Consider the following 12,292-nt stretch of genomic DNA (forward strand, 5'->3'; position numbering starts at 1 on the left):
TCCTCTGGGAACCAAGGTCATCGTAAAACAGGTGGCTGGTGAAGGAGGAGTGGAGCCCGCCAGCTGTATTCATCGGACAATGTGACTGGTGATGCCTGGGAGGGGGGACTTGGACTCTTTTAATAATGAGACACAGTGGCGCAGTGGTTAGAGCGCAGTACTGCAAGCTACTTCAGTTGATTGCCAGCTGCCTGCAGTTCGAATCTCCCCAGGCTCAAGGTTGACAGAGCCTTCCATCCTTCCAAGGTGGGTAAAATGAGGACCCAGATTGCTGGGGGAACAAGGCCAAATCTGTAAACCAACCCTCCCTCCCTCCCTTCATTGTGGTTAGAATGCAGTATTGCAGGCTCACTCTGCTCATTGCCGGCAGTTCGATCCTGACCAGCTCAAGGTTGACTCAACTTTCCGTCCTTCCAAGGTGGGTAAAATGAAGACCCAAATTGTTGGGGACAAGAGGCTGACTCTGTAAACCGCTTAGAGAGGGCTGTAAAAGCACTGTGAAGCGGTATATAAGTCTAAGGCTATCGCTATGAGGTGAAAACTGCGGGAACCTTGAGAGTTGCATAAGATGTCTCCAAACATGCTCTTGGAGGAATCTACCTGCCTTGGAGTTCTGCTTCCAATGGGTGCATTATTTGGGACGCTGACACAGAGCGAAAAAGGCAACTTTTCAACATAGAAAAGGACTCACGGAACACATTATAGCACACGGACTTCCCCCTTTCTTTTATGCTGCCACTCGCCTTCACAATCCCATCTACAAAAGAAAAAAAGAAAAAAAAGTATTCCTTTCCTGGCATGGCCTCACACCTGTCAAAATGCTGCAATGTTATTTTACAGTCCTCGACTTACAACTGTTTTGCTTAGTGACCGTTCAATGTTGCCATGGCCCTGAAAAAATGTGACTTCTGACCTTTTTCCACACTTGACAACCATCGCAGCACTCCCACACTCAAAATTTAGATGGTTCCTACTTAGGAGGGTTGCTGTGTCATCCAGGTGATGGTTGTCCCAAAGGTATTTTTCAGGTGGCAACTGGATTTTCTTGTTTTTATTGTTTGAAGACATTTCGCTTTTCATCCAAGAAGCTTCTTCAGCTCTGAAGGACAATGGGGAACGGAAGGACTGATATTCCTTGCAGACAGTTGCCTCCTTGCACGCTGCAAGGAGCGTAAATCCTTCCATTCCCCACCATTCAGCCAGAGCTGAAGAAGCTTCTTGGATGAGAAGCGAAATGTCTTCAGAAGAAAAAAGGAAATCCAGTTGCCTTGTGAAAAAAGCACCTTTGGGACACCCCTGACCTGGATGACTGAGAATCTCAATGGACTTTTAGCTGTACAATTTGGGACAAATACCCTTCAAATGGTGTGGAATGGATTTCCAGAGGAAAAAAATTGCAGACTACAGGAACCAGGAGCACTACTCAGGTGATGCTGAGGGCACAGATAAACCTCCAAGTGGCCTCATGAACTCTCTTAAAAGGATGAATGTAAATCCTTCTGTTTCCCACCATCCAGTCAGAGCGGAAGAAGCTTCTTGGAGGAGAAACGAAACGTCTTCAAAAGAAAAAACAACAAGGAAGTCCAGTTGCCTCCTGAAAAAAGCACCTTTGGGACAACTATGGCCTGGATGACTGAAAATCTCCACAGACTTCTGATACACCTACCTTTGCAGGATATAAGGAAGAATTCCCCTTGCTGAAAACCGCCGCTGAGGGCGATCACGTACTCGGTGTTATTGTGAGGGAAAAAGACGGGAAGCAGCCTCCTCACGCAGACGTTGTTCAAGATCCGTGTCCACAGATCTAAAGGGGCAGCAGAGGGAGAAAGAGTAGACCCCCAGGGTTACCAGAACTCCTGCCATTCTGCCCATAAACCTCTGGCACCTTCCTGCTACCTTCTAAAAGGGAAGGAGAGGAGGATCAGCAGTCGGCGGGATGGGCTCAAGGGCAGTAGTGGCCAATGAGGGAGTGCCCATTGAAAGGGTTGTCCCAAAGATGCCGAACAGCTGTGGTGGCGCAGGGGTTAGAATGTGGTAGTGCAGGCTCTGCAGACTGCCAGCAGTTCGAGACTCACTCACCGGCTCAGGGTTGGACTCAGCCTTCCATCCTTCTGAGATCGGTCAAATGAGGACCCAGATTGTCGGGGGCAAGAGGCCAATTCTGTAAACCACTTGGAGAGGGCAGTAAATGGACTGTGAAGCGGTATATAAATCTGTGCTATTGCTCTTTCTTCCTTCCTTCCTCTTCCTTCCTTCCTTCCATTCTCTCTCCCTCCCTCCCTTCTGTGGTGCACAGTGGTTAGAATGCAGTATTGCAGGCTAACTTTGCCCACTGCCAGGAGTTCAATCCTGACCATCTCAAGTCATCCTTCCATCCTTCTGAGATCTCGTCAAATAAGGACCCAGATTGTTGGGGGCAAGAGGCTGATTCTGTAAACCATTTAGAGAGGGCTGTAAAAGCACTGAGAAGCAGTATATAAGTCTAAGTGCTATTGTTCTTCCTCTTCCCCTCCCTTCCTCCCTCCCTTTCATGGTGCACACTGGTTAAAATGCACGATTGCAGGCTAACTTTGCTCACTGCCACGAGTTCGATTCTGACCGGCTCAAGGCTGACTCAGCCTTCCGTCCTTCCAAGGTCGGTCAAATGAGGACCTAGATGGTTGGGGGCAAGAGGCCGATTCTGTAAACCGTTTAAAGAGGGCTGTAAAAGCACTGTGAAAAGTACCATCACAGCTCTTGAACCCCCGTGAGAATCCAGAGGACTTACTCAAATTATGGTAAACCGCACTTCCACATGTAATTGTATAGATCATTCAGTCCCTGGGATCTTAATAATGCATGGAGTAAAGCAGGAACGCAAGGAATCCAGTGGGTTGATTGGACTCTCTGGCAGGAAGCTTTGATTTTTACCGATTATGGATCTTCCTGGCAAGGCCACGCTCCTGGAAGCACCGGGGCAGGAGGGGGAAGGGGCAGGTGGCCACAGGAGCAGTTTAGGGCTTTATTTTTTTTAGGCTCACATACCAGATCCTTTGGTTTCCTGGTGTAAAATTGGATAATGCCCTGTAAAGTAATAGACCAGTTGGTTTTGCCGGATGAAGAGAGTACTTTCGGTAGCGATGGTGTCTACAATGGAGGAGGAGAAATTTCGTTGCGGGCAGGAAAGGGAGCCGATCCAGCAGCTGTCGATGCCCACCTGCAGCAGAGCCAGAGACAAAAAGGCAAAGCTGTATTTGCACAATATTGGGAAAATGAGAACACTCCATTAGATGAGGATGTAATTCGGAAAACATTAGATGCTGCAGAGATGGATAGATTGGTGTTGAAAATAAAGGATAAAGAAGACACAGAGTATTACTTAACATGGAATAGATTTTACAAGTGGCTAAGAGATAAGAGATAGAAATTACATGAAGAAATATTATTGCTATGTATGAATTAAATATAAAGATGGTTTATAATTATAAATATGCCAATATAATCAACAGAATTACAAATAAGCTAATACAAAGAGAAATATCTTATTCCATTATGCTATTATTAGTAGTATATGTGTTCATATCCGTTTGTTCTTTCTGTTTTTCTGTAAATGAGTTGCCCTGACAATACACTGTATTCAAAATGTTTATGAAATAAATAATATAAACTAAAAAGCAAAAAAGGGCAAAGCTGTGTGAGCTGAGGGGAGAGGAAGAATCTCTCTCTACGGCCCTCCCCAAGGGAGGAAGCCTAACCCTCCAGAGGTGCGGAAAAACACAGGATAGTCCTTGACTAATGACCACAAAGGAGGCCAACATTTCTGCGGTTAAGCAAGACATTTGTGAAATGAGCTGGGCCCCGTTTTACGATCTTTCTTGCCACAGGGGTGAAGCGGATCACTGCAGTTGTTAAGTTAGTCACACGGTTGTTAAGTGAATCTGGCTTGCCCATGGATTTTGCTGGTCAGAAGGTTACAAAAGGAGATTGCGTCTCTCTCTCTCTCTCTCTCTCTCTCTTTTTCAGTGATAGCAAGAGCGCGTAGACTTATATACTGCTTCACAGGGCTTTTACAGGCCCCTCTAAGCGGTTTATAGAGTTAGCCTATTTTCTCCAGCAATCTGGGTCCTTATTTGACCGACCACGGAAGGACAGAAGGCTGAGTCAACCTTGAGCCTGGTGAGACTTGAATTGCCAAACTGCTGTCAGCTGTCAGTCAGCAGTAATAGCCTGCAATACTGCACTCTAACCACTGTGCCACCATGGCTCTTAGTGGTGTTGCAATTTTTTATTGTTGTCATTTTCTCTCTCTCTCTGTTTACCTCTATTAGGTCATACGTATCAAAGTTCGTATTAGAGATGATGACGATCTTCTTCTCGGGGATCCCTCCCAGGATAAGCACAGGTGCTTGTCGGTAGGTGGCCCACAAGGGCCGTGATGGGTCATACAGGCTAAAGACACTCTTCCACCTGTACAACTGTACCCAAACAGACAGGGAGATAAAAGAAATGTTCAGCACGTGCCCATCAACCCAAAATGTTTGATTCCGCCGCAATGTGAAGCCCAAGATGTTTAGGGCTGGGTGCCTAAGACATATAAATAAAACAGTCGCTGGAATTGGGTACGTCTAGTTTAATGAAAAGAAGGACTAGGGGTGACCTGATAGCAATGTTCCAATATCTCAGGGGCTGCCACAAAGAAGATGTCAGCTTTGGAAGCCATATTGATACCAGATGCTTCCACACTGCCACATTCTTGAGCCTGGGAAAATGGGAGGGGGGAATATCTTGGAATGTATGTGGTTAGACATAATAGCATTCTTCTTCTAACTCAAGGTCATGTTATCTCTGCACCTGGTGGAGAGGACATCTCAAGTTGGGACAGATGGTGATTGCGACATGTGATGCCATGATGGGTGCAGGGGGTGGATTTGTAGTCTTTACTTATTGCAAGGAAGCTTGGAACTTTCAGATTCGGGACTTCCCAGATGTGCCAGTTTACTATCCAATTAAAACAGAACTTTTGAGAGGATGTTTGTCTCGGAGTTATTTGTTGGAGTGGAGATTTTCTGGAATGCTGACAGAAGGGGCGGTGGGTCAACCTCTTCTCCAAAGCACATGAAGGCAGGACAAGAAACAACGGATGGAAACTAAAAAAAAAAACTGGAGGTTTTTTTAAGGAGACTGGACAATCACTTTGTTTGGAATGGTATTGGGCTTCCTGCCTGAGCAGGCGGTTGGAAGACTTTTAAAGGTCCCTTCCCAGTCTGTTAAGCCACAGATTTTAGTTGGGCCACAGCAATCTTCGCTGTAGGTGAAGCTTAGCTGCCCCTATTTTCCAGTGAGGTTAGTTCTGTATGTGTGAGGAGATAGGAAGATTTGGGTCAGTTTGGTTTGGTAGTGGTTTAGGAGCTGGACTAAAAAACAGGAGACTGTGAGTTCGAGTCCTCTGGCCAACTGAATGTTCTCAAAGGGATGGCTGGATTCACAATGGAAAGGGATTGCTGGAGTGTCCTCTGTCCAGGGGAACCAAGAGGCATTTGCCTTACTGAATGCAAGCAGGCTTTGTTATGGGCTGTCGGCCACCCGACCCTCCAGCAGCCCAATCAGAGGAGGAGGCAGCATGGGAGTCAGGGTCAGCAGCAAGACAACCTGACAGCTCTGAGTGGGAAGAGGGAGTGGAGCTGGCAGAGAGGGAGACAGAGGCAGAGCCTGGGCTGTCCGTCAGACCTCAGGTGGAGAGTCAACAGCCCGCAGGTCTGGAGGTGGCTGATGAGGAAGAGGAGGAACAGCTGGGTCCAGTGCCTGACATGCGGATGCCCTAACCCTAACTCTAACCCAAGCATCGTAGGTCTACATTTGCAAACCCCAGCCCACAGCAAATTACCTTTTTCCCAATCCTGAATATATCTGATATGTCGGATGGTTCCATAAATCCATTTATGTTCATGTCGAACCTAGGAAGAAAGGGAAAGAGGAAGCGCATGCATATGAATATTTCATTTACTATGTTTCTGAATAACTGTCTGCCAAAGCAAATTATACTGTGATATGATACTTGGGTCCAAGAGAACCACAACAAAGGGGGGAAAGTGAAAGAAATAGGAGGAGAGCAATTTAGAATAAAATTATCTGACGGCCACAGCAGGAGACCTTCTCGAAAGGGAGGAATCGAAAGGTTTGGTTCCAACAAAGTGGTTTGAGAGGCAGTCTGGTCTAGTGGTTCAGGGTAGTGGGCTGCAAAGCGAGATACCATGATTTCTATCTAGTCCCCCTTTAGCTATGAATGTTGGCTTGGTGACTTTGGGCTAACCGCTAGGAGACATAAGTTCTAGTCTGGCCTTAGGCATGAAAGCTAGGTGATTTAGGGCCAATCAACAGAAGACCGTGAGTTCTAATCTTGTTTTGGCTTTAAATGCCAGCTGGGTGATCTTGGGCGAGTCACTTTCTCGCCATTCAACTTGGTGGTGGTGGTGGGTAAAATAGGAAGAGGAAGGTATATTGGATATCTTCGATGCCCTGAGTTATTTGTAAAAGAATAATAAATGCAGGAAAAAATAAATGAAAGGTATCTAGTATTAATTAATTCCCTTGTTGGCAGCATTTAGCAAGAGGGAAGTCTAGAAAGACCACTAGACCCAGCCTCTTCTTACATCCTGTCGTTTACAGGGATCCCAAAGCCATTAGACTTCACCAGGACTCGGTGTATAACGCTGCCGTTCAAGAAGGGCATCGGCACAAACCAAAACATCTTGCAAATTTCCTCGCTATCACAAGTTGCTGAATCTGGAGAGACAGAGAATAGCATGTCACGCAGCCTGAGCTGCTTGCTGAATGATGAGCAGAAACCTACCCCATGGTTACCAACAGAGGCATGGTTTTCACAATACGTTCATAAGGATGTATGCAGGCCATCCCTGACTTACAACAGTTCATTTAATGACCACTCGAAGTTACAACAGCACTGAAAAATGTGACTTATGAGTTCACAGTTGCAACCTTTGCAGCATCCCCAGGGCCATGTGATCAAAATTCAGAGCCTTGGCCACCTGCCCGTCTCTACGACCGTCGCTACAAGTATTCTCCTTTATTGGGGTTTGTTTTTTATTTTTTATTTTATTTGTACACACATTCCATCTTTCATTTGAATAGTGTGTCGTTGGAGTATTCATATCTTGTGCAATAACCATGATAGTTTATATTCATTGCTTTTACTTTAATACTCTATTCTTATATCATAGTAATCTACATCGTATATCTAATTCTTCTAACATTCCCCATTTTTAATTCTTACCACGTGTTTACTCTTTTATGCTAGTCTTCTTTCGTTTCTAACTTCCATCTTTATTTTCCAACCATTGATAAAATGAATCCCATATTATATAATATTCAGTGTGTTCCTTCTCTTGGATTGCTAATGTTAATCTATTCATTTCTGCACAGTTTAGTATTTTTCTAATCCTATTCTCTTCCATTGGAATCTCTTCACTTTTCCAATTTTGTGCAAATACAATTCTAGCTGCATTTAATACATGAATAATTAAATATACATTCTCTTTACTGTAAGTTTCAGGTATAATCCCCAACAGAAATATTTCAGGTTTTAAATCAATATGTTGCTGTGTCATCTTTTCCAACCATGTATGTATTTTTGTCCAACATCTAGCTTCATATCCACCACATATGATAATATGTTCCTAGTGTCTGGTGACATTTCCAGCATTTAGCTGATTTATCTTTAAACATCCTTGACAGTCTTGCTGGCGCAAAATGCCATCTAAAGAACATCTTATACAGAGTTTCTTTCTATGCAGTTGACATTGTTAGTTTTTAGTTTCTATCCCACAATTTCTGCCATTTATCTAATTCTATAGTGTAACCAGCAAAAATTTATTGGCAAAAGTCTGGGTTTATGTAACATGCCAATCCAAAACCGAACATCTTTTGGGAGAAGGGAGCCCTGCCACCTATCCCAAACAGTAGCAGCTAATTCACTTTGTGCATAGGCGGCTGGATCTGGAAAGAAAGATTTAGGGTGCAAAACTGGATCAAACAAGTCTCTCTATTTTTCAAAGGCCATGAGCAACATCTGGTTATGTGGGCAGGAGTGAAGACCCTTCCCATTGCTCCAGCCTCACCGCTTCTACAATGGTGCCAAAATGCTCCTGGTCACCAACTCACCATTCACCCGGTATGGGGCAGTCTTCATTTCAATCCGTAAAAGTTCTTGTTTTTGGCGCACGGGGTTGACGGGTTCTCTAAAATAGACCCTCACGATTGGTGTCAGTCCACTGTAGTGGCCCATCCGAATAGTCATATCTTGGGTCTGCAAGAAGAAGGTTGGAGAGTCTCTCTCAAGCGATCCTTTGTTGTTATATTATTATTATTGTTGTTGTTGTTGTTGTTGTTGTTATATCTTTAGTGAGATTCACAGCCTTTGGGGCTAGTTGATAGCTCAACAGCTCAAGTCCTAACCAAGGACCTAGGAACTGTTGTTATTGTTATATTATTATTGTTGTTGTTGTTGTTATTTCTAAGGTTTTTTTTTTATTCTTGTAAGCATCCAAAAGTAGCCCTCGCAGTGAGATGGGCAACCAACACATTGAACGAATAATAATAATTCTAAGTCGATGAACTTGGGGGATTGGGTGGTACTGGCTCCCTACCACACCGGTAGACCCACTCCAGTTGTGACCTAGCCTTCTCCCATCACCAAAGTGTGTCCCTTTTCTTAATAAATAACGAAAGCAAATAACAATTAACTGGTAGAATAGCTTGCCTTCAGAAGTTGTGGGTGCTTCATCATTGGAGGTTTTTAGGAAGAGACTGCACAATCACTCATTTCAAATTGTATAGGACTCCTGCCTGAGCAGGGGGTTGGACTAGGGCAGGGGTCGCCACCTTTTGGACCTCAGGGACCACCAAACTCATAATTTTAAATCCCGCGGACCAGAGACCCTAGGAAAATCCCCCAAAAAGTCTGAAGGAAAATTCCCCACCCCATTTTCCTAACCGGTCGATCATTCTTTATTTGGGACTGCAGGATACCATCTCCAGCTCCGTTCTCAGGGGGAGAAAGAGAGAGAGAGACTTTTGGCTTCATGCAAGGAAAGCAGCAGAAGCAGCAGAAGTCTTTCTTTCTCTCCCCCAAACTCCGCCAGAAATGAGTCTTTGTGAGACTTGTGGCGCCGGTGCAGCCTCTTGGAGCAAGGATGCCTTGCAGGGTCCCAAAGACTCATTTCTGGCAGAGTTTGGGCGAGAGAAAGACTTTTGCTGCTTTCCTTGCGTGCAGCTAAAAGCAGAAGAAGCAGAAAGAAGCACCTGGTGGCCAGGCCAGACACGTGGGGTGAATGGGGCAAGTTCCCCTCCTCCGCCCTTTCCCCCCCTTCCCTCACTACCTCGTGTTGTTCGCAATGCAAGTGACGCAAGGCTTGTGTTCCCATGGGCCATGTGGGCGGTGCAGCCTTGTGTTCCTGTGTAGCCTGGATTAATTGCTTTGGGGGGTGCTTTGAGGGTGACATTTATCTGCGGACCACCAAAATTTTCTCATGGACCACTAGTGGTCCTCAGCCCACTGATTGGCAACCACTGGTCTAGAAGACCTCCAAGGTCCCTTCCAGCTCTATTCTGATTGACTAAAGCAGGACCCTTCCAAACCTAATTCCTCTCCTTCTCTCGATCAAGGAACTGTTACCAATTACGCACACATTTCATCCTTACCCAAAAGATGCAAGATAGAGCTATTTTCAGGAAGTATGGAAATCCATAGTAATTCTTTAAAAAGAAAAAAAAGAGTTATTTTCAGAAGTCTTTTCTCTTTATACATCACACACAATGCTTTTTTTTTCTCATAAGGCTAGTGGGAGCTATTATCTTCTGCATCTCCAGTGAGTAATTCACCAAACTTTGATTTGGTCCACTGCACTGGCTAAATTCAAAGCAGGATAGGTAGGTAGGTAGGTAGGTAGGTAGGTAGGTAGGTAGGTAGGTAGATAATGGATGGACGGGTGGATGGATAGATGATAGGTAGGTAGGTAGATGAATAGATGGATGGATGGAAGGATAATATAGATAGATGTAGTAGATAGATAGATAGATAGATAGATAGATAGATAGATAGATAGATAGATAGATAGATAGACAGACAGACAGATAGATAGAATCAGACGTAAGTCAGTTTCCAAACGCCTTCCTTAGCAACGGATATATGTTTTGTAAAAACAAGTCCATTTGTGTGTCTTGAGTCTTCCATGCTTTACTCAGGATCCTTGCAGGGTCTAGAAACAAAAGCTCTTCCTGCTCTCCTTTCTTTTATATACTCAGAGGTAAGAAGTACTCACTGCATCTTTATCACTGGGATCTATTGGTGAATCTTTGAGATCCTTGAAGATCTCGGCAACATTGCGAAGTTCTTCCTGGTAGATGTAGCTGGTTATGAATCCTTCAATATTTTTAGTTTCACTGATTGCAGCTAACCATCTGCATTGACCAAATGAGAGGCAAAGCTTCAATTGGAGGAGGAGACAAAGCAGGTTGGGCAGAAAAGATTGCCACATCATGGGTGCTTCCCTGCAAAAGATAAAATGAGATGAGATGGGGAAGGGAGGAGAAGGAAGAGGAGGGGAGGGCAGCAGAGGGGAGGGGAGGAGGGGAGGAGAAGGACAAGGGAAAGGAGAGGAGGGGAGGGGAGGAGAGGAGAAGGACAAGGGAAAGGAGAGGAGGGGAGGGGAGGAGAGGAGAAGGGACAGGAGTGGAGAGGAGAGGACAAGACAAGACAGTGTTGTCATTTTTCACTGTGGGCACAGTGGCACATATTAAAAATGAAACTGCTGCCTGCTCTCAAAAGCATACACATACATAGCACACACGTACACATGCTATATACATGCATACGTACGTACACCCATACATACATATATCACACACATATTATAGATAGATAGATAGATAGATAGATAGATAGATAGATAGATAGATAGATAGATAGATAGATAGATATAAAAATGTTTTCTTAAGTTTTCGTGGGTATTTATATGTATGGTATTCAGCTTTGTTCGGGTATTTTCCCATTTTCCCATGATGGCAGATGAGATTCTGCCGAAACGTTGCTACAACTTTAAAAGCACAACTACAATGACGTGGGAAAATACCCGAACAAAGCTGAATGCCATACATGTAAGTACCCGCGAAAACTTGAGAATAGATAGATAGATAGATAGATAGATAGATAGATAGATAGATAGATAGATAGATAGATAGATATGTTTTCTTAAGTTTTCGCGGGTACTTACATGTATGGCATGTATGACTGAAACGTCGATACAACGTTAAAAGCACAACTGCTATGACGTGGGAAAATACCCGAACAAAGCTGAATGCCATATAGATAGATATGCTGTATATATGCTGTATATATGAGATATATATCCCTGTCCACCTTGAATACGTGGTGGAAAGAGGAAACTTGAGAGTTCACAATGTTGATGCTGTGTGGAACCAACTTATGACTGAACGTGGATGTTCCGCTTTGGGTACCACGAAGCTCCCTCCCCCTCCCAGACAACCCTGCAGACGTACCCTGCTCGAGCATCGCTTACATGCCATGAAACCTAGCAGAAAGCAAGCCAACCTGGTGCTCCAACTTTCATTTCCATCATCCCTTTTCAAAATGTTACCGTAAACAGGAAATTAAATTATCAACATTATGGCCAGCTTGCTCCCCATTTGATCACACTTTTGAGCCTGTCTTAAAAGAGCGAGGCTGAGGGCACCCAGAGTAGAGCCAGTTTTGAATTAAGGCACCAGGTTAGAAAGCGGGGTGGTGGTGGTGTGGGGGGGGGGGAGATGGCGAGTTCAAGTCCTGCCTCCGCCATGAAAGCCGGCTGGGTTGACTTTGGGCCAGTCCCTCACTCAGCACAATCCACCTCACAGGGTTGTTGCTGTTGTGGAAAAATTGCAAGCATTGGGTATGTTCATCACCTTGAGCTATTTGTAAAGCTAATAAAAGTGGTGTGAGTGTATACGTGCGAGTGTATGTAGCCCCAGAGCCGGCACGATGACGTCACCAGTGTCCAGTGACGTCACCAACCGTCACCGTCCTCTCCCGCTGAAATAAGAGACCTCGCTAATTCGACGCCGTGAGACGCCAAAATCACCTCCGCTTGCCACGCTTTCTGCTTTAGGGAGGCGGGGGGCGGCCCTTCTTCTCCCGCCCCACCCCTCAACCACCGGACCGGACGGCCGTTTAATCCTTCCGCCCCCTCAAAACTGTCTCCCCTCAACCGGCGCGAGCGGTTCCAATCGGCAAGGCGCATGC

The 12,292-nt window shown here is 45.0% G+C and overlaps 1 protein-coding gene across 1 annotated transcript in view; it reads right to left on the reverse strand.

The window, feature by feature from the left end:
- CATSPERG (catsper channel auxiliary subunit gamma) overlaps window positions 1-11,278 on the reverse strand; it is a 44,162-nt gene extending 32,884 nt beyond the window's left edge. Inside the window, exons 1-10 of the mRNA XM_087970386.1 lie at window positions 11,268-11,278; window positions 10,317-10,545; window positions 9,697-9,750; window positions 8,158-8,302; window positions 6,630-6,762; window positions 5,864-5,933; window positions 4,299-4,454; window positions 3,025-3,196; window positions 1,667-1,804; window positions 692-757 (exon numbers count right to left, since the gene is read on the reverse strand). Of these exons, the coding sequence (XP_087826512.1) occupies window positions 692-757; window positions 1,667-1,804; window positions 3,025-3,196; window positions 4,299-4,454; window positions 5,864-5,933; window positions 6,630-6,762; window positions 8,158-8,302; window positions 9,697-9,750; window positions 10,317-10,545; window positions 11,268-11,278 (1,174 nt within the window). The remainder of the gene's footprint in view (window positions 1-691; window positions 758-1,666; window positions 1,805-3,024; window positions 3,197-4,298; window positions 4,455-5,863; window positions 5,934-6,629; window positions 6,763-8,157; window positions 8,303-9,696; window positions 9,751-10,316; window positions 10,546-11,267) is intronic.
- Between the last annotated feature and the right edge of the window lie 1,014 nt (window positions 11,279-12,292).

Source organism: Notechis scutatus, chromosome 8, assembly GCF_049901735.1.
Source record: "Notechis scutatus isolate UNSWTSFEM ecotype Mainland chromosome 8, rNotScu1.2, whole genome shotgun sequence".
NCBI lineage: Eukaryota > Metazoa > Chordata > Lepidosauria > Squamata > Elapidae > Notechis > Notechis scutatus.